This window comes from Equus caballus, unplaced genomic scaffold (assembly GCF_041296265.1).
Source record: "Equus caballus isolate H_3958 breed thoroughbred unplaced genomic scaffold, TB-T2T haplotype2-0000564, whole genome shotgun sequence".
Lineage (NCBI taxonomy): Eukaryota > Metazoa > Chordata > Mammalia > Perissodactyla > Equidae > Equus > Equus caballus.
Window position 1 is genome coordinate 142,573 of NW_027221927.1, and position 22,879 is coordinate 165,451.

At 38.6% G+C, this 22,879-nt stretch overlaps 1 protein-coding gene across 7 annotated transcripts in view; it reads left to right on the plus strand.

The window, feature by feature from the left end:
• The window catches only part of LOC138922187 (uncharacterized), a 77,718-nt gene extending 67,408 nt beyond the window's left edge, over positions 1-10,310 (plus strand). For 3 of the 7 annotated variants that reach the window (XM_070259025.1, XM_070259027.1, XM_070259026.1), the window contains 5 exons: positions 503-698; positions 1,890-1,947; positions 3,984-4,083; positions 8,082-9,098; positions 9,264-10,310. In XM_070259025.1, coding sequence (XP_070115126.1) covers positions 503-698; positions 1,890-1,947; positions 3,984-4,083; positions 8,082-8,218 — 491 coding nt within the window. In that variant the 3' untranslated portion in view covers positions 8,219-9,098; positions 9,264-10,310. Of the gene's footprint in view, positions 1-502; positions 699-1,889; positions 1,948-3,983; positions 4,084-7,439; positions 9,099-9,263 lie in introns of all 7 variants that reach the window. The other 4 variants (XM_070259031.1, XM_070259030.1, XM_070259028.1 and 1 more) reach the window with 4 other exon arrangements.
• Positions 10,311-22,879: the final 12,569 nt, after the last annotated feature.

Genomic DNA, 22,879 nt, shown 5'->3' on the forward strand with positions numbered 1-22,879 from the left:
TAATTGCTAAGCCAAATGTCAAGAAGCTTTCCCCCCGTGTTTTCTTCTAGTTTTACAGCTCCAAGATTTTTAAGTCTTCGATCCATTTTGAGTTGATTTTTGTGTATTGTGAAAGTTAAGGTTCCAATTTCGTTCTTTTTCATATAGATGTCCAGTGTTCCTGCCAGCATTTGTTGAAAAAACTATCCTTTCCCCATTGTGTATTCTTATTACCCATGTGGGCTCTCTTTTCTGTTCTATTGGTCTATATGTCTATCTTCATGCCAATACCATACTGTTTTAGTGTGTTGGCAAGGATGTGGAGAAATTGTAACCCTTGTACACTCTTGGTGAGAATAGAAATGGGACAGCCACCATGGAAACCAGTGTGGTGGGTCCTCAAAAGATTAAAAATAGAACTACTGTGTGATCCGGAAGTCCCATTTCTGGGTATATGTCCAAAAGAATTGAAATCAGGATCTCAGAGGGATACCTGGACTCTTGTGTGATTGTGTGATTGCAGCATTATTCATAACACTCAAGATATGGAAGCAACATGAATGCCCATCAATGGATGAATGGATTAAGAAAACGTGGCATATACACACAATGGAATATTTTTCAGCCTTAAAAAAGAAGGAAATGCTGCCATATGGGACAAAAGGGATGATCCTGGAGGACATTATGCTAAGTGAAATAAACCAGCCACAGAAGAACAAGTAAGTACATTATTCCACTTACATGAGTTATCTAAAATAGTCAAACTCATAGAAGCAGAGAGAAGAATGGTAGTTGCCAGAGGTTGGGGGAGGGGGAAATTGGAGCTGTTATTCAATAGGTGTAAAGTTTTCGTTACGCAAGATGAAGACGTTCTAGAGATTTGCTCTACAACATGGCGATCATGGTTAACAATACTGTATTGTACACACGACAATTTATTAAGTAGATAGATCTCATATTAACTGTTGTTGCTACAATAAGAAAATTACACAATTGGGTACTAGCTAAACTTCAATAAGTATCTAAATTGATGTCCACAGCTCCAATAAATTTTCTTCCAACAAAATGCTCAAGAAACATCAGTAAAAATAAGTTTTAAGGGTACTCTTCCACTCGGTCTAAATTAGGACATTCATGAATTAATGATAATTCATTTGTAGATTTTCCAAAATGTCATTTTGAGGTGTGTTTTCCTTATGCTGATTATAAGATAAAGATTTTCTATAGGCAAACTACTGTTTAAGTACTTTATATACATTAAATAAAAACTATCATGAAGTAGATACTATTATAATGCCAGTTTCAAAAGTGAAGTAACTGATGCACAGAGGGGTTAAGCAGCTTGCCCGAGGTTACGTTGCTAACACACAGAAGATCCACACAGTGTGGCTTCAAATTCTGTATTATTTAAAATTATGTTACATTGCCTCTGCCATTATATTTTGAAATATAACTCTTGCTGTCACTTCCTCAACAGTTAGCTAGTATCCTACTCTTCATAACCACCCAAAATTTTAGGGTATTATGGTTATACTTCTCGGAAATGTAGTGCAACATGCAGCTCAGTCTAAACAAAACATTCAAAATCTCATCTCCTGAGAATGATTACTTATTCAGGTATGATGCATGACAAAATTGAGAAAATGAAACATGACAAGATATTTTGAGAGAACTTCTGAAAAGAAGTTTCCTCAGTTTTTAAGAGTTTCCCAAAGCAAAGCTGTATTTCTTCCCTTAGTAAGATTGCCAGACTTAGCAAGTAAAATACAGGATGACCAGTTAAATTTGAATTTTAGATAAACAATGAATAATTTTTCATAAGACATACTTATACGAAAAAAAATGCTGTTTATCAGAAATTCAAATTTAACTGGGTGCTCTGAATTTCATCTGGCAATCTTACTCTTTAGTTCATTACAGAATAATGAAGATCTGGGAACTCTTGGCAGACATCTTGTAATCATAACGGTAAGTCAGTCTTCAGACGAAATGTCAGCTAGTAAAAGAGAGAGATGGAAACAAACAAGATAACGATGGCATACTTTAACTGTTGAAACAAAACAAGCCCGAAGCCAGCCTTACTTCATATTTTTCACTAACATGGCCAATATGTTCCATTAGTGTTTTAGCTAGGCTAACTTGAGCACTATGTTACTATAATAAAATATACCTACTGTGATACACACAAAAGAATTATCATGGATTGTGATTGATCTAATAAAGTTGTTCTGTTCTCCTGAACATGCTTCAGCTATTCAAAGTTTACACTCTCCACACATGCAAAGAGAAGTGACTTGGGATCTACAGACAGGTTACAACATATAATATAATTCCTTTGCTTTATTTGGCTCCTAAAACTTGAAAGTTCAAGACAGAAGGCCAAAGGGGTAATAAGAACTCTATTTTATATCATGCAGGGAACATCACGAATCAGTACCAAGGCCAGCAATATTCAAACATCATATCTTGATGTTAGAATAGTGTACAATTTGTTCCATCACTGCACATGACTGATGTTGTGTTTTGGTTGTTGTCATTGCTCTTTCCCTCAAATCACCTCTTGGCTCTGTATCTCTATGTTGTGTTAGATCTATTATTCAACTGCTATCTTTATTATCAGCTCATTATCTCACTGATGGCGTGATGTTTCCCTGGTGACGCTGGAATGGGCCTGCATAAAGATGTTCACACACTTGGGTTTTGGTTAGAATTAGAAAAACTTGACACCAGTATCCCCCAGAAACAGTGATAACCACTCTTTTATACGTGTGAGATGTGTTTCAGTGGAGGAATGTTAGAGATAATAGAGATGAATACTTAGTAATAAGTAGCTTGAGTAAGGAAACTCGGGTGAATATTTATTTTATTCAAATAGTCAGCTTTGTCTTTATATATTTTCAAAGTAGACAGCATAAAAAAAGACTAGCAAAAAAGTGTAACCAATCACATATCTTTTCTTCAAATGCAATCCTATTTTTCTCTTGTATTTACTAATATATATATATATGTATATAGATATGTATATTGTCCCACTATCAGCCCATTTATTATCTTTCCCCTATAGGAATTCATATCTTATTGTCTTTCCCCTATAGGAATTCATATTAGTTGGCTGTTTTCAGGAACACTTCTCTAAAACTAGATTTAAACCCTGACAATCTCCTCTACTCTATATCGAAAAATGTCTTCTAGTTGCTCGCTTTTCTTGACCTAAAAATCAAATTTTATTTTGAACTTGTTATCACTCAATACTGACTTATTCCTAGGTCATTTTCATAGTATTTGTATTTTCCTCTTCAGCTTCTCCTTTACGTTAGTGAACATATATTCACCAAATGCTTATATATCTGGTTACTCTTTCAATTGTGAAAAATAACATATTGCCATGGACTTTCTTTACACAGAATCTGAAAAGAATTCTTGTACATTTGTGGTAGATTTTATTATTCTTTTTTTCCTCTCATAAGAGTATATGTCATCAGTATTAAGGTACATCAAATAATCCAAAACCTGAGATTAAATGGTTAGTAAATATACTTGAGCTAGACAAGCACAGAGCTATTGCCAACAAAAAGAACATAATAAAATCCAATTCAGTTCTTAGAAGCAATACAAATGAGCATTTTACAAGGGTAAATAAATAATGAGATGTACCCATATATTCATTTATTAAAATTTTCCTACAAAGGAAACTTACTAACATTAAATATGTACCCCAGAGTACTGTGTGCATATGTATGTAGGTATCCACATACACACTATGCACCACACACCTACACACACATATATATGCGTACATACACACTTTATATATATACCTAACAGACAAATATATATATGTACACATGAATGAAAATATATACATATAAATTTATTATTATTATTTTTGAGGCAGATGTGCTAACATCTGCTACTAATCCTCCTCTTTTTGCTGATGAAGACTGGCGCTGAGCTAACATCCATGCCCATCTTCTTCTACTTTATATGTGGGACGCCTACCACAGCGTGGCTTGCCAAGCAGTGCCACGTCCACACCCAGGATCCCAACCGGTGAACCCCGGGCTGCCAAAGCGGAACGTGTGAACTTCACCGCTGTGCCATCAGGTCTGTCCTATATATCTAAATTTGATGCATAGTATTATGTTGAAAATTATTAACCTAGCATCAATTTTATCATGAGAAAGGTGTTGAAAGCAACATTTTATTGGAAACTAGTTGAAAAATTATGAAAACTTCAGGAAGAATAGCCACTGCAATGATGAAAATGATGACCTTTAAGATTCATTTAAAAGAACAGCCTTAGTTTAGGCTTGTTTGAAAATATATATATATCTATATATCAGAAAGGGCATATTTGGTGAGATATTCTTCAGTGATATCTGCTTTTTTTCAGAGGAAAAATGTTAAATAGACTCTAATTCATAAAGACAAAACTGTGTCATGGGAATTAGGAATATTTATCTTGCTGCTCCCCATATGAACTTTCTGAATATTCCAGGAAGACAGAAACTTTTAGAAAGAAGAATGACAACTAAAAATAAAACAAATTAATATATATATGTGTGTTAATATATATTATATATATATGTACATATAAAGTAGGTAAGAAAAGGATGAATAAACCATTAATATATGTCAAAGAGAGAACACTGTCTTAAAGATCTTGCCACAAAGGAAGTGTGGCTGCATATTATTGTGAATTAAAAAAAAATAATAATGAAGCAATTATCTTTATAGAAGCGAATGAGTGGCTCACAGAAAAAATCTAGGAAAGGAATAACAAAATGAAATAGAATAATTCAAGAACAAATGTTGAAGAGTAAAATAAGGCCATCACAGAAAGGAAGGTCAAATCAGAAGTATGAGTAACAGAATAATCACTAATGAAAATAAGGCAAGTGCTTGAATAGTAGAGCCAAGGAAAGCAGACACAATTAAGGTGAAATGAACAAAATATTAACATGAGTAGAAAGAAAATGGTAAACTGGCAAAGGGATGTCAGCATGCACATTATTGGCACCTTTTAAGGAAAGAACTGTAATAATTAAACCAAAAATATAACCAGATATAAAAATCTAAGAAGCCTGAATTAAAAAGTTGAAAATGCACAATGTGTTCCAAGAAAAATAGAGGAGCAACTTCTGTGAAAATTAAATATTTATACATCTTTCATTCCGTCAATTCTTTTCTTAAGAACTGTCTGCTGGAAATAAAATGAATATAAAGATAAATTATAAGTATATTTTTGAAATATTGGAGTCAAAGTGACTAGAATCAAAGTGACTATTAATCAATAAGGAATAGCACAAATTTTTGTGTTTCAAATATTTGAAAATGATAAATTAGCTCTACACCAGATAACGTTTAGAGATCTTCACCAGATATTGCTGAAGGGGAAAAGCTTGATTTAAAATAGTTTGTAGCATCTTATTTTTATAGAAGTAGCAATAAACTAAGAAATGAACATGCTCTATATGTGTAGGATTTTTCCCCTTTACTCTTCCCTCTGTTTTGTATATTTTCTAGAATGAACCTCTACTTTTGATAAAGATAAAAAGTTATGTTTGAACATATAATAACTTTCAATTTTTGTGCATGCATACACATTTATAGAGAAATATACTAACCAATTTTCTTTGTATTATTAAATATACCTACTTTTAGCAAGAAATTCGAGTTCTTTTCTTAAAATTTCTCTTTAAAAAATAAAAATTCTAAGAAGTACTGCATTGAGGAAATATATTCTCTGAAGGCAGAGATCCAAATTTGGATAATCCCTCAGTGTATGATAGGGAACTTTTACTACTTATTCTCAACACTAAACAGTTTCTACTCATTAATAAAGTGAAATTGAAAGTTATTCCAGTACTTTGTGAAAGTACAAGTAATGTATAAGCAAAAGAGGAGAATAAAAATTTGGAAAAATCATTTAATATCAGTAATACCAGATTAATCTGGTTTTAATTTTTTAAAACCTTTCTGATGTTAAAAGACAGTTAAATAGAAGCTGCAATCTTTTCAGAAAGATTCAGAGTTAATGGGATTCTGAAGTACACCTGTTGGGATGAACAAGGCTTTTTAGTGGAGGTGATATCCTAAAGTTGAAAGTCTGCATTTGACTTCAGTTCACCTTTCATTATTTTCTCCCTAGTTACTTTTTAACTAACCTAATGAAACAATCTATAAACAAGGAGCATTTATAAAGCATGGGTAATTAACATAGGTCATGGGTTAATAGCAAGAAATAGCCATCATTTAAATATTTACTTCTGTTGTAAAGGCAGGAAGATCAGGGAAATGAAAATCAAAACTACACTAAGATATCACCTTACACCTGTTAGAATATCCAAAACCAAGAGTGACAAATGTTGGAGAGGCTGTGGAGAAAAAGGAACCCTCATATACTTTTGGTGGGAATGCAAACTGGTGCAGCCACTATGGAAAACATTATGGAGATTTCTCAAAAAATTAAGAATAGAAATACCTTATGACCCAGCCATGCCACTACTGGGTATCTATCCAAAGAACTTGAAATCAGCAATTCCAAAAGTCCCATTCACCCCTATGTTCACCGCAGCATTATTCACAATAGCCAAGTCATGGAACCAACCTAAGAGCCAAGCAACTGATGGTTGTATAAAGAAGATATGATATATATATACAATGGAATACTACTCAGCCATAAAAAAGAACAAAGTCGTCCCATTCACAACAACATGGATAGACCTTGAGGGTATTATGTGGAGTGAAATAAGCCAGACAGATAAGGACGAACTCTGTATGACTCCACTCATAGGTGGTAGTTAACATAAAGACAAAGAGAACTGATCGGTGGTTACCAGGGGAAAGTGGGGTGGGGGGAGGGCACTAAGGGTGAAGTGGTGTACCTACAACATGACTAACAATAATGCACAACTGAAATTTCACAAGGTTGTTAACTATCATAATCTTAATAAAAAAAAGTTAGGAATCATTACTCTGGTCATTTTCCTCATTTTATAAATGACTCACAGGGGCCACACCCATGGCCGAGTGGTTGAAGTTCCACATGCTCTGCTTCAGCAGCCCAGGCTCAGGGGTTTGGATGCTGGGTGTAGACCCACACCACTCGTCAGCCATGCTGTGGTGGTGACCCACATACGAAATAGTGGAAGACTGGCACAGATGTTAGCTCAGGGCTAATCTTCCTCAAGCAAAAAGAGGAAGATTGGCAACAGATGTTAGATTAGGGTGAATCTTCCTTGGCAAAAAAGAAATTAAAAAAAAGACCCATTTATAGTGTATCTACAAGCACATATATGAGATGGATCCCTGTCCTCACCCTCACTAGAGTCCTTTGCAAGAAGCTGGCAAGAAACTTGGTTTCCTGCCAAATGTGCCGTGATTAGGATAAAAATAAAACACAGGAGACAGCAGAGCACAGGTAACTGGAAGGCTGACAGTTTTGTTTTCGTTTTTAGGCAAGAAAAACTATTTAAAGATGAAGAAATAGGGCAGAAAAAAATCCACTGACATGCTCCTATGAAAGAAACAGGATGACCTTCTAAAAGAAAACAATGTCTAGGTCAATGTTGCCTGACACCTAAGACCGTTTTCCCTTAAAAATAATCTTTGGGGTCCATTGCCAGTAACATGGGGGCCAAAATCACCTGCAGGTCCTCCCACAGGGCGACACACTTAGAAATAAGGATTAAAAAACAGCAGCCTGTTAAACATACAGCTGAGTTTGCAAGTAACTGAAGAAAATCCTAGGGGTCCACGCCCAGAGCATTTAGCGGACGTGGAGTTCAGCAGCTCTGAGGCTGTGCCGCGGTGGCTTGGTCATCTCCCTAGTGAGGTGCTTAGGTTCTGGTGGCCACGTGGAGGCAGGAGACAGAGCCTTGGACCTCAGTACGGCCGGGGTTGGAATCGAGACCCCTGTGGAAAGTTGGAGCCTTCACAGGCCCACAGCTTCAGTGAGGGCGAGCGAGACCAGAACCGGCTCAGGAGCGTGGAGACAGCCTGGGCCTGGTGAGGTGGAGGGAAAGGTCCCCCATGAGGACAGGGAGCTCCAAGCCTGCTTGCACGCGGGCCTGGGCCTCAGGATGTGTCTCTCCTGCAAGGTCCAGTGATCCTCCAGGTCAAAGTCAGCATGAAGGACCCCTCGCTGTTGGTCTCCCTCGAATCCCGCCAGAAGCAACAAAGACGGTTCCAGAGAGACATCTTTCCCGCAGGATCCCCACAGGAAAAGCCGCTCTGAGCACGATGCACAAGAAAAACTCACAGAGCACACGAGAGCGCCACCACGAGCCCCTGTGAGAACCAGCAGCCGCATTCGACGCCAGCCATTCAGACGGTGGAATCCTCTGACCCACAGGCTAAAACGGCCGTGTTAAAACGATTAAAGGCGTGGTGAAAACGGGAGGAAAGAACAGACTTTTGTTTTTAAAAAGACCAAGTAGTTTTGAAAGAGAATTCCAGAAATAAAAAAGTTTCATATTAAAAACTCAATGGACAGGTTAAACCGCAGATTGAGCACAGCTAAGGAGAAAAGTGGTGAAATGGAATACGGACACAGAACACAGCACAGAGAGAGAAATAGAAACAGGAAAGAGAGGGAAAGAGACACAGAGAGCTAAGGGAAAAAAGTCACCTTCACAGAAGCAATGGGGAGAGTGTTCCCAGACAGATGGAGTGCGATGCGAATGCTCAGCTCAGGAAGTGAGTCCTGAGCAGGAAGAACACAGCTGCCTTCACACCCAAGGCGCTTAGGTGAGTCACCAGAACACCAGCACAAGTGATCACAGCGAGAACACAGCATCTCCTATGTGCTCAACGCTTTACTCAAAGATCATCCTTTTAATATGTTGGCCTATTTCCTTCCAGTCTTTCATCTATGCGTGTTTAGTACACATACAAAAATTTCAGGGGAAAATCAGATTGATACAGTACATATAATTTTGTATGTACTTTTTTTACTCAGCGTTTTCCCATGAGCATTTTCGCAGGTCATTACGCAGCAGCAGCGGAACTGCATCAATAAGAGCGAAGACTTGAGTTGTGGTTACGAACGTGGGATGTGAAGTCAAGCGTTCTGTGTCTGAGTCCCAGCTCACGACTCACCAGCTGTGTGACCTTGGGTAAGTTACTCGTCCTCTCTCTGCTCCCATTTTCTCATCTGTAAGTTAGTGTCACTTGCTATTTACTAAGCTATCTGGCAGGCACTGTGCTAAAGACTTGAATAATCCCATTTGATTTTCACAAAACCCCTATGGATTACATGTGTTATTGGCCTTATTTTACAGACGAGAGACTGGGCCTTAGAAAGAATGTGAAGTGATTCGCCCCAAATCACACGGCCGCTGATGGTGCTTCAACTTGAATTGAGATGTGTCTGCAAAACCTGCGCCCTCGATGCCACACTCTTCTTCCATACATTTGAACAGGCTCAGAGTACGCAGACCATAAAGCTGACGACAAGAGGCCCCGAGTGCTGCACGTCTCCAATTATTTCCTATCACACACAGCCCAGGAAGAACGTCTTTGCCCATCAAACTCTGTGTGCACCTCAGGTCGTGCCTGCAGGGTGGTTACTCTGAAGTGGACTCACTGAGTTGAAAGGTGTGAACATTTTAAGGCTCTTAATCCATGTTGGCAAACTGCTTTCCAGAAGCGACGAAACCATTTACAAACCCAGTGGCAGTTTAGGAGCGTAAAACTGATTTATTCTGTTATTTACCTATTTAAATGCTTTGCCCAAGTTTCTTTAGATGTTCATTTGTCTAATTTGTATGTTGTATAGTTATATATTATGTTACGTTATACATTATGGTATATGTATTATATGTTATGTGTGCATGTATGCATATGTTATATATAATATAAGTTCTCTATTATGTTTTATATAGTTATATAGTATATGTATTAGCCAGTTTTATCAGGAATATGTTTAATAAACATTGATTTTAGAACAGCTCTGGAGTTGCAGGAAAGTTGGGAGATAGTAGAGAGAGCTGTCACATGCCCCACACCCAGTTTCCCCGCTGTGAACACCTTCCGAGGGATGGCACATTTGCCGATATTAATGAACCAGTACTGACGCCCTATTCCGAGCTACAGTCCACACGTCACTCTATTTCCTTGTTCCCACCTATGGCCCTCACTGTCCCAGGGTCCCACCCTGGATGCCGCCGCATGGTTAGCCGCCAGGGCTCTCTGGGATCCTCTGGCTGAGGCGGGTTTTGCCTAGCATTCATTTTTGCAAATCTTTCTTCCAATTTATAATTTCCCTTTCTCATTTATGTGTGCTGTTTCCTGATGTATATGAAAAATAAACTCTATATTCAAATGGATCAGTCTTTTGTTCTGTGGTATCTTCTGCTGCATTTATTCTTAGAACGTTCTTCCCTACATCAGAATGGCAGAAATGTTTACCTATAGAGATTCTCACTGTTTCACGTTTTCACTTTTTATGTATATCTAATTGACCAAACCATATGGGATTTATTTTGGAATATGGTATGAGGGGGGTCTGATTTGCTCTTTTCCAAATAGTTACCATTCCTCTGAGCACCACCTCTTACAGAGTCCTTCCTTTGCCCCTTGATGTGTGACCCTCTGTTCCCTGTGAACGTTTGCTTCTGGGCTGCCCGCTCTTTCCCACGGCTACGCAGACCACTCACCCCAGTGTGCTCAGGACTGTGTCAGTTTTATCGCTGGCAGCCCCGGTCCTGGGCACCCTCAGTCCCGGGCAAACTGGGACAGTTGGTCACCCACCCACGACCCAGCCTTGCACCACTGCCATGCTGTCCTGCTTACTGTTGTACGCCTTTTGTGGTCCCCCAAAGTGGGCTGTTTCTCTTCCATGAAATACAGAATATTTCACCAAATTGCAACATAAGAATCCTACGGGAGCTGCAATCCAGGGAAAAATAATTTGAGAGCAGACAGTGTTGCAGTATCGAGTCTCCTCCTGGGAACACGCAATGCCTCTGTCCAGCCTTCTTTATGTTTCTCAGTAAGACGCAAAGTTCTCTATACACAGGCCTCTACATCCACCTCATTCCCGGGCAACCTAAAAGTTTACACTGCTATATTAAATGGCAACTTTTCCCCCATTACATTTGCTAAATAATTTTTAAAATATTCCATGTATATTCACACAGTTTTTCCTACATGCACAAGTGTGAATATGCGCGTGCTTTATTGATCAACCACAGCCTTTTTTTCTTTTGCTTTTTCTGGGTTACCCTAAGTCTTCTCCACTTCTACCCCCTCCCCACATCTCAACAAGCTAGTGAGTATCTTTTTATTTTCCCCATACGTAGATACGCCTAGACAGACAGATGGATAGATAGGTAGATACATAAAGTAGGTATGTTTTTTGGATCATTGACTGTTTGGAAAAATGAGATGATATTACATGCATCTTTCAAATCTTTAATGCATCTCGCCCGATTGCTTACCATGGCTGTAATGCTAAATATTTCTCCCATCAATGTGATGGTGCCTGTACGGGAAAAACACTCTTCCTCCCGGGTGCCTCCTGACTCTCACACCACTGCCACACAGCACTCCTGACACCAGATGTGAGGGTGCTCCACACACCAAGCCATCCTCCGACCCCAGCTGGGTGTCCCACAATTCAACTCTGTTCTAACGCTGACTACTCAGAGTGGGCACCACAGCTCACAAGTTAAGGGCTCAGTCCCACGAGACCATCCTCACTGCAGATGCTAGTTGAAAAGGCCCAGGTTGTCACCTGCACTTCTGACTGACCAGCTATCAACTGGGGTACCCATGACCCCCTCCCTGGGTGTGACAATTTGCTAGAATGGCTCACAGAACTCAGGGAACACTTACATTTACGGGTTTATTAAAGGACATTATAAAGGATGTGAATACAGAGCCAAATGAAGACATATATAGGGCGAGGTCAGGAAGGGCCTTGAGCATAGGAGCTTCTGTCCCTGTGGGTTTGGGATGTGCCACCCTCCTAGCATGTGAATGTGTTCACCAACTCAGAAGCTCTCCAAACCCTGTACTACTGGGATTTTTATGGAGGCTTCATCACATAGGCCTGATGGACACTAATTCCATTTCCTGCCCCTCTGCCCTTCCTGGAGGATGGGGTTGGACTGAAAGTGCCTAACTTCTAATCACCCCTTGGTCTTTCTGGTGATGAGCTCTGATCCTGAAGTTATTCAGGAGCCCACGAAGAGTCACCTCGTTAGAACAAATGATGCTGTTACCACCCAGGACATTACAAAGGATTCAGGATCTCCATGTCAGGAACCAGGCTCAAAGAACAAACACTAGAACAGACAATGCTACTGGTGCTTGTGTCATTTAGGAGAGCACAAGGGTTTGAGGAACTCTGTGCCAGGAACTGGGAGCAGAGGCCAAAATAGATATTTCCTATTATTTCAGAGTACTTTTTCCCCACACACCCAGCAGCAATAAATTTTGCCAGCATGAGTCCATCATAAAAGATTTCCTGGATAAAATATGGTGCATTGGAGCAATGGAACCCCATGCAGCTGTCAAGGGAAATGAGGAAGGTTTCCATGTATTGCTACAGACTGACCTCCAGGACATACCAGGATGGGAACGAGCAAGGTTCAGGACAGTGTTACAGGAGGTACTTTTCACGAAAGAAAAGGGGAAAATAAGACCAGATATAACTACTTGTTTATGTTTTCAAAATAAACAATGGCAGTAGGAACTAAGACCTAACAAAAATGGTTACCTCTAAGAAGAAGGAACAGGACATTGGGGGTCAGGAGGGGAAGGTAGACTTCTCCGAATGTGTTTCATCATTTTCACTTTGGAATTATGTAATTTTTTTCACAATTATAAAAATTACACCAAAAATTCCTAAGACATGAAAACAATAAAAACAACAAATGACTCCTAAACATACATCAGCTGTTGACAGGAGCAACACAGAGAATTATTCCATGTTTCTTTAAGGCACAGTAATTGCACAAAACTGGTAGGAGACACCCCAAAGACAAAAGGAATCCAAAAGAAATTGTAAATGACATTCAATAATCATATTTGTTAATACTGGAATTGTTATTTTTAAGCTGTAAGATATATATTATAGAATAAAGTAAAGAAATAATTCTATCAATGTTATTAGCAACTGAGATTTCAGCATAAAAGAAATATGAATATAAAATTAAGGAAGTTGAGGGGCCGGCTCCGTGGCCGAGTGGTTAAGTTCGCGCGCTCCTCCGCGGCGGCCCAGGGTTCGGATCCTGGGCACGGACATGGCACTGCTCATCAGGCCACGTTGAGGCGGCGCCCCACGTCCCACAACTAGAAGGACCTGCAACTAAGATATACAACTATGTACAGGGGGAGTTTGGGGAGATAAAGCAGAAAAAAGAAAAAAAAAAAGATTGGCAACAGTTGTTAGCCCTGGTGCCAATCCTTAAAAAAAAAAAAAATTAAGGAAGTTGAGTACAAACCCTATAATCTTAATGTTGAACTGGAAATATCAGAATAAACTGATTTATATTTCTCTTTCTAAAAATACACTTTTAATGTTTATAGTTGAATAAGTCTCTCCTCTTTTCTGGAGCTTCTGGGTACTCGGTCTTCCCTAGAAAGAGTTCCTCCAGCCCTGCGCTGTACCCACTCTACCAGACTTGCCATGTTGACCATTTCACTTTGATGTTCAGGTTAAGCAGGCTGAACTGAGTTTTCAAAATTGTGTGAGATAAGAATCCACTTTTCTTTTCTTCCAAATGGACAGTCCATTGTGCCAGTACCAACGATGACACATCTACGCTTTTCCTGCTGAACCGATCCATTGCCTTGCTCACACGCGAACTTTCACACATCCTAGGAACTCACTCTGGATGCCGTTCTGTTACACTGATCGAGTTGTCTAACCTTATATTCATATTCTGTCACCTTGATCACACTGGCTTCAGAGCATCCCCTGACACCCAGCGAGGCAAGGTATTCCTCAGAGTTCTTATTTTTCAGACTTTTCTTGACTACTCATTTGACCCAATTCCCACTCAAAAAATTTCACAAGGATTCTAAGCAGAATTACATTACATTTATTTGTTAATTCTGGGAGAATTGGTATTTTTATGATATTAAGACTCCTCATTAAAGAACACTGCATGATCTTTTTCATGAGTTCACGAAGTTGTTTTCTATTTATAAAATTTTTATAATGATGGTTTATAGTTTTCTTCATATAGGTCCTGTGTCTTTCTGGTTAAATTTATTCAAAGTATTTTATGTTATTTTTACATTTTTTTTCCAGCTTTCCTAGGGTACACTTGACTAAACAAATTGTATATATATAAATATGGTGTAAGATGCAATGTTTGATATATGTATACTTTGTGAAATTATTACCACAATCAAGGTAATTAACACATCCACACCTCCCACAGTTATGATTTTTTTGTGCTGAGAACACTGAAGATTAACTCTCAGCAAATTTCAAGAACACAATTCAGTATCCTGAGCTGCAGTCACCATGCTGGGCATTAGATCACCAGCACGTGTTCATCCTACAGCCCTGGAACTTTGTACCCTTTGACCCACGTCTCCCCATTTCCCGCCAACCCCCCAGACCCAGGGAACCACTACTCCACTCTGCTTCTATGAGTATGACTATTTTAGATTCCACACATAAGTGAAATCAGGCAGTAGATATATTTCTGTGTCTGGCTTGTGAGTTGTTTTTTCAGCTCTTGTAAATGTAATGATTGTCTCATTTCCCTTTCTAGGTGTATACAGCTATAACACAGATAATTAGTCGTTGTGTGTTTATCTTGGATCCAAATTTTCTCATTCATTAGAGATTTTTGTTACTAAAATCTCCTGGGTTTTTACGTATATAAACATATGTTAAGCAAAAGAGATGGATCATTTAATCTCATCTTTCATACTATATATACAGATATTCTTCTCTGACTTCATTCTCTAGAACAGCATGGCCCATGGAGTTTTCTCTGATGATGGAAACGTTCTATAGCTGTGCTAACACAGTAGCCACTAGGCACACGTAGCTGTAGAGCACTATCAATGTGCCTAGTGAGGGGCCGCCCGGTGGTGCAGCGGTTAAGTGGACACGTTTTGCTTCGGCGGCCCGGGGTTCGCCGGTTCACATTCCTGCTGCGGACGTGGCACCGCATGGCAAGCCATGCTGTGGTAGGCGTTCCACATAGAAAGTAGAGGAAGATGGGCACGGATGTTAGCTCAGGGCCAGTCTTCCTCAACAAGAAGAGGAGGATTGGCAGCAGGTGTTAGCTCAGGGCTGATCTTCCTCAAAAAAGAAACAGAAAAATTAAAAAAATAAATGTGCCTAGTGAGACTGAGAAACATTTTGAATTTTATTGAAGTTCAATTCCTTTACATGTAAACAGCCACATGTGACTAATAGCTACCCTAATGCACAGCACAGATCTAGAATATCTGAAACAATGTCAAATAATAATGAAATAGTAGGAACGTCTATATAGCCCCGGCTTTTAATCAAAATAGTTTGAGTCTTTTGCTACTTAGCGTGCTCTTTGCTGTCAGTTTTTGGTAAACAGACTATCATATGTAGGTATTTTTTTCTATTTCTGTGTTACTTAGACTTTCTATTAAAAATTCTGGCTGAAGTTTAGCAAATTACTTTTCACTATTTATTTATGTGATTGTGGGACTTTCTCCCTCATTTTGATGATATAATGGACTATGATGACAGATTTTCGAATATCTCACTAGCGCCAGTGCTGAAATAAGCCATATTTGGTCATAGTCTAACTTGTTTGTATGTGATTTGAAAGTAAAAATTAAAAGGTGACTTTTAACTGGAAATTATGTTCCAGCTTCTTCAGCAGCACCTGACTCTTTCCATTTCTTCCCCATCAGTGACAAGGGAGGACTCTGCCCTCCCTGTTGGGCAGAGACCACCCTCACTGCAGAGTCAAGAACATCACGATGCGGCCGCCTTCCCAGCATAACCAGTTCCTCATTCCGAAAGGAGGAAGGTATTTTCTCCCACTTAGTGGGATGTCTTTTCATTTTGTGTGTGGTTTCCTTTGCCTCGTGGAAGCTTTTTAGTCTAACATAGTCCCATTTGTTTCTTCTTTCTTTTGTCTCCCTTCCCTGAGTAGACATGGGATTCAAAAAGATACTGTTAAGACTGACGTCAAAGAGTGTACTGCTTCTGTTTTCTTCTAACGTTTTTATGGCTTCATGCCTTACATTCAAGTCTTTAATCCATTTTGGGTTGAGTTTTGTGTTTGGTGTAAGATGATGGTCTACTTTCACTCTTTGGTACGTGGCTGTCCAGTTTTCCCAACACCATTTTCAGAAGAGACTTTCCTTTCTCCATTGAATGTTCTCGGCTCCACTGTTGAACACTGTCTATCCAAAGATGTGTGGTTTTATTTCCAGGCTTTCAGTTCTGCTCCATTGACCTGTGTGTCTGACACTGTACCACTGCCATGCTGTTTTGATTACTGTAGCTTTGTAGTATATTTCCAAGTCAGGGACCGTGATACCTCCAGCTTTGCTCTTTTACCTCAGGATTACTTTGATTATTTGGGGTCTTTTGTTGTTCCATATAAATTCTAGGATTCTTTGTTCTACATCTTGAAGAATGTCATCGGGATTCTGGTTGGGATTGCACTCAATGTGAAGATTGCTTTTAGGTCATATGGACATTTTAACTATCTTTAGTCTTCCAATTGAGGAGCATAGAACGTCTTTTTGTTTCTTTAAGTCTTCTTTGATTTCTTTTAATAATTCCTTACATTTTTCAGTGTATAGGTCTTTCACCTCCTTGGTTAAATTAATTCCTAGGTATGTTATTCCTTTGGTTGAGACTGTAAATGGGATTCTATTCTTCATTTCTCTTTCTGCTAGTTCATTACTAATGCACAGAAATGCAACTGATTTCTGTATCTTGCTTTTGTATTTTGACTGTGCAACTTTGCTGTACTTTTCGATTATTTCTAATAGTTTTTCTGGGATTCTTTAGGGTTTTCTATATATACAATTGTGTGAACAGACATTTGTTCAGAGAAGATATACAGGTGCCCGAGAGCCACATGAAAACATGTTCAACATCACTAATTATTAGGGAAGTGCAAATCAACACTGCAATGAGATATCAATTCACACACATCAGAATGGCTATAATTAACAAGACAAGAAATAACACATCTTGTTATTTGTTGAGAGGATGTGGAGAAAAGAGAACCCTCATACACTGCTAGTGGGAATGCAAACTCATGAAGCTACTATGGAAAACAGGATGAAGATTTCTCAAAAGATTAGAAATAGAAATACCATATGATCCAGCTATCCTGCTACTGGGTAGCAATCCAAAGATCAAGAAACCAACAACGGAAAGAAATGTATGCACCCCTGTATTCATCGCAGCATTATTCCCAACAGCCAAGATATGGAAGTAACCCAAATACCCATCAGCGGAAGAATGAATAAAGAAGATGTTGTACGTATATACAATAGAACACTACCCTCCCATAAAAGTAGACAATTTGTGCCATTTATAACAGCACGGATGGACATTGAGGGTATTATGCTAAGCAAAATAAGCCAGACAGAGAGAGATGAACACCATATGATTCACTCATATGTGGAAGATAAACAGAACACATGGAGAAGGAGAAGAGATTAGTGGTTACCAGAGGGGAAGGGGGTGTGGGAAGGGCCAAAGAGATAAAGTGACACAAATGCACAGTGATGGATACAAACTAGACTATTGCTGGGGAACATGACTCAGTCTGTACAGAAGCTAATTCCTGATGATAAACACCTGAACTTTACACAATGTTATAAGCCAATATGACTCATTAAAATAATTAAACTTTTTTTAAAAATTAAGAAGATTAATGGGTGGAACAAACAAAAGGTAAATAAACCAAGAGCCCCTTCTCTAGACTTAGGCCAGGCAGTTCTTGTAAAAATGCTTAGGAGGACCAAGTTAACTACAATTTCCATGTGCCACAAACACTTTTTTCTAGTGTTTCAATACAAATAAAAATGGCTAATTAGTTCAATTCTACCTGGTAACTCCTAGGAATAAAGTAAGGAGCAGCAAAGCGCATGTAGAACATGTAAATTAAAGTAAAGAAAAATGTATTTCCTCTTTATTGCACAGGTACCAATTTAAGCAATGTCAGATGGCAGGCATTATATATGGGCAAATATTCATTGAAATATATAGTATTTTCCAAACACTCTAAAAAGTAAAATATCTCCTAAATAAAGAAAGAGGTCAGGGAAATAAAAGATCACCCTCAGCAGAAGTAAAACACTATCACCTAGAACTAATTTGGGAGTATCCACATTAGAAACAGGAATGAGGAAGATAAAAGAAAACTTAGGACGATACTAACAGGGGTCCCAGATAAAGCATCTTTGTGCTGCGTACCTGACTCCCACTCAGTCCACCCAGGGCTTGTGAGGACAAAGGCACAGGCTAAACAACCGGCAGCCTCTCCACTTCCTATGGCAAAGAAGACACGAAGTCCATGGATAAGTGAGGGAGGCGACTATAGACGAAACCTGGCGTGTCTGTAATATTCTTTACATTGACTACGCTTCTGACAGTTCAGTCCAACCCATGTGAAGAATCAGAGCTCTTAAATAGAAACACGTGCTGCAGAAACCCTGAACTCTTACCAAACCCCAGTTTAGTGCTACCTGTTTTCCTGATGGAATAAATTCAACAGCAGCTATAAAACAAAGTTCTTACTGATGCCCTGGTGGTTTTTATCATCATTCCAGTGAGCCCAGAGTGAGGTTTTTTACAGATTGATAGTTTCTAATATGTTATGACCCACTAATAAAAGCAGAAAAGCCACAAGGTACAGACCATACGAAAAAGTTCATAAGGAAGCTCAAAGGCAAGAGAGGAGACAAAAAATAAGGACATTAGTGGAATCTCATGCCCTGTCATGTACAGTGGCCGCTACAGTAGAGATTAGACACAGCCAGAATGCTAGCCAGGTTAACACGATACCTCAAGCCAAAGACCTAGTTCCATCAGTTTCTATTATCTGATCCAGCATGTCTACCTTTCAAACAAAAAACAAGACATGCTAAAGGCGAGAGAGATCACAGTCAGAAGAGACAGAGCAAGTATCGGAACCGTGCTCAGATATGGCAGAGATTTTGGAATTATCAGACTTAAACTGTAAAATTACTGTGATTAATATGCTAAGGATAATAATGGAAGCAATGGACAACATGAAACAACAGATGACTAATGCAAGAAGAGAGAGGAAGTGGTAAGAAAGAAGCGAAAGAAAATGCTGTACACCAGCAACACTGTGAGAGAATGAAGAATGCCTTTGATGGACAAGGCTGAGGAAAAAATCAGGGAATCTGAACATACACCAACAGAAACTTCCCAAACTGAAATCCAAAAAGAAAAAGAACGGGGGAGGGAGGAAACAGGATATTGAACATTTTTGAACAATTACAAAAGTGATACCTATCCACAATGGAAATAACAGGAGGAAAAGAAAGAGAGAGGACAAGACAAACATGTGAAGTATTAATAGCTGAGAACTTTCCCAAATGGATGACAGATGCCAAAACACAGATCCAGGAAGCTCAGAGATCACCACAAACAACCAATTCCAAAAAATATACATACAGACATATATTTAAACTGAACAAACACAAAGACAAAGAGAATCTTGAAAGAACCGAGAGGAACTAAAGCCTTACTTTAGTTCAAAAAGGGTAAGAATTACAGTGCCCTTCTCATTAGAAGACACGCAAGAGAAGAGGAGAATTCTACATCCAGTGAAGCCATCCTTCAAAAGGAAAAGAGGAAATGAAGAGTTTCTCAAACACAAACTGAGGGAATTGCTTGCCAGAAGACATGCCATATGCAAAATATTAAAAGAAGTGCTTCAGGAAGAAGGAAAATGATATAGGTCAGAAACTCGAATCTATATAAAGTAAAGAAGAGCATTGGCGAAGGAATCAATGAAGGTAAATAAATCTCTCCTTTTTCTTAATTGACCTAAGAGATAAAAGTTTGTTCAAATTAATAGTAATGATGTGCTTACAGCATAGGCATGAGTGAAATGAATGGCAACAATTCTATAAGGAATGTGGGAGAGGAATTGGGAATATCCTGTTACATGGGAATTGCACGACCCAAGAAGTAGTATTGTGTTATTTGAAAGTGGACCTAGATTACTTGTAAATGTATAGTGCAAACTCTAAGACAAACACTTAAAGGATTTTAGAAAGAACTATAATTGATATTCTAAGAAAGAAGACAAAATGAAATAAAATTAAGTGCTCAGTTTAAAGCAGAGAAGGAGAAAAGAAGAAGAAGAAAAGAAGGAAGTAGAAAGCCATTACAAACGTGACAGATATTAATTCAAATGCAGCAATAACCAGACTAAATGTGAATGGTCTGAGTACACCATTACAAGATGGAGACTGTCAGAGAACAGAAAAAAACACTATATGTTGCCTATGAGAAACCCACTTTAAATATAAACACAGATTAAAAGTAAAGGGATAGAGAAAGATATGTCCTGCTAACACAAATTACAATAAACCTGGAATAGCTATATTATTTCAGACAAACCAGACATTAGGACAAAAAAAGTGATCAGGGATAAGGAACTACGTAATAACAAAGGTGTCAATACTTCAACATGTAATAATCCTTACTATCTATGTACCTAACAACAGAGCATCCAAGTGTGTGAGACAAAAACTGATAGAACTGCAAGGGTAAATAGACAAATCCACCATCATATTTGGAGACTTCAGCATCAGCCTATTAGCAATGGACAGATCCGGCAGGCAGAAAATCAGCAACATAGTTGACCTCAATAGCACCATCAATCAACCAGACTGGAGTGATATCTACAGACTACTCTCATGGCGCGTATTCTGTGTCAACTTGACGGGGGTAAGAGGATGAGCAGACAGCTGGTAAAAGATTATTTGTGGGTGTGTCTGTGACGGGGTTTCCAGTAGAGACCAGCACTTGATTGCTGAACTGAGTAAAGCCGATGACCTCCCCTACATGGGTGGGTACTGAAGGACTGAATAGAAGAGAGTGCTGAAGGAGGGCACATGTGCTCTCCCTGTTTCAGCTGGGACCTCTGTCTTCTGCCCTGGGAAATCAATGCTCCTGGTCCTTTGGCCTTCAGATACAGACTAAAGCTTACACGATCGCCCCCACTCCCTGACCCTCATACCCTCTGCCAATTCTCAGGCCTTTGGACAGGGACCGAAGTACTCGACCAGCTTTCCTGGTTTTCCAGCTTGCAATGCATAAATTTGGGGGCCAATACCTATAATAGTGTCCTTTACATATGTATATGTGTACATCCGATTGGTTCTGTTTCTCTGAAGAACCATGACTAACAACTGTTTCATCCAAGAACGGCAGAACACGCATTCTTCTCAAGCTCACGTGGAACATTCCCCAAGATAGACCACATTCAGAGACATAAAACATATCTTTACAAATTTAACAAAACAGCGACTATTCAACACATGTTCTCAATGCAATAGAATTAAACTAGAAATCAGTAACAGCAAGATAATTTAAAGTTCTCAAGTATTTGCAGACTAAACAAGACACATTCTAAATATCAAGTGAGAAAATGAGGAAGCCTCAAGAGGAATAAAAGTATATTTAAACTAAGAGGTAATGAAAAATACAACTCATCAAAATTTATGGGATGCAGGAAAAGCAACATTCAGAGGGAAATTTATAGCATTGAATGCATATGTCAGGGAAGAAGAAATACCTAAAATTAAAAATCTAAGTTTTCATGTTAGGAAAGTAGAAAAAGAAGAGTGAGTATGTTGAAGGTAAGCAGAAGAAAATAAAAAGTAAAAATTAGGGCAGAAACCAATGAAATTGAAAACAGGAAATGAAAAAGATCAACAAAGTCAAATGGTTTTTTGTTTTTTGTTTTGGGAAAGATCAATAACACTGACTATCCTAGCCCAATTAAGTGAGAAATAGAAAAAGAGAAGACACAAAATACCAATATCATCTACAAAAGAGAGATATAACTACCAATCCTATGAACAGTAAAATGTTAATAAAGGGATAATATGAATGACTCTATTCCCACAAACTGGATAATGGGGGTAAAATGGACAAATTCATTAAAAGTCAAGTGTACTATGAAAGTTCACACAAGGAGAAACAGATAATCTGAATAGGCTTATATCTATTAAACAAATTGCATCAATAATTCATAACCTTCCAAAACAGAAAGTACCAGCCCTAGGTGTGTTTATCAGTGAATTCTACCAAAAATTTAAGGAAGAAAGTATACCTATTCTCTACAATCACTTCTACAAGGTCGATGCTGGGGAATATCTCCTAATTCATTCTATGAGGGCAGCCAGACATAATACCAAAGCCAGACAGGGTACAAGAAAGGAAAACTAAAAACAAATATCTCTCATGAAGACAGATGCAAAAATCCTTAAGAAGCATTAGCAAATTGAATCCAACAATGTAAAAAAGGAGTTATATACCATGACGTAGTGGGCTTATTCCAGGAATGCAGGGCTGGTTCAGTGGTCCAAAATCAATTCATGTAATCCATCAATCAACACACTAAAGAAGAAAAATCACATGATCATATCGATAGATACAGAAAACATATTTGACAAAATCCAACACCCATTCATGATAAAAACTTTCAAACACTAAGAATAAAGGGTAACATTCTCAAGGTGATAAAGAGCATCTATTGCAAAAACCCTACAGCTCACATCATACTTAATGGGGAGAAACTCACAGCTTTCCCCCTGAGATCAGGAAGCAGGCAAGGATGCCCCTCTCACCGCTCATACTCAACACAGTACTGGAAGTCCTTGTTGATGCAATAAGACAAAAAAAGGAAAAAAAAACCACATAAGA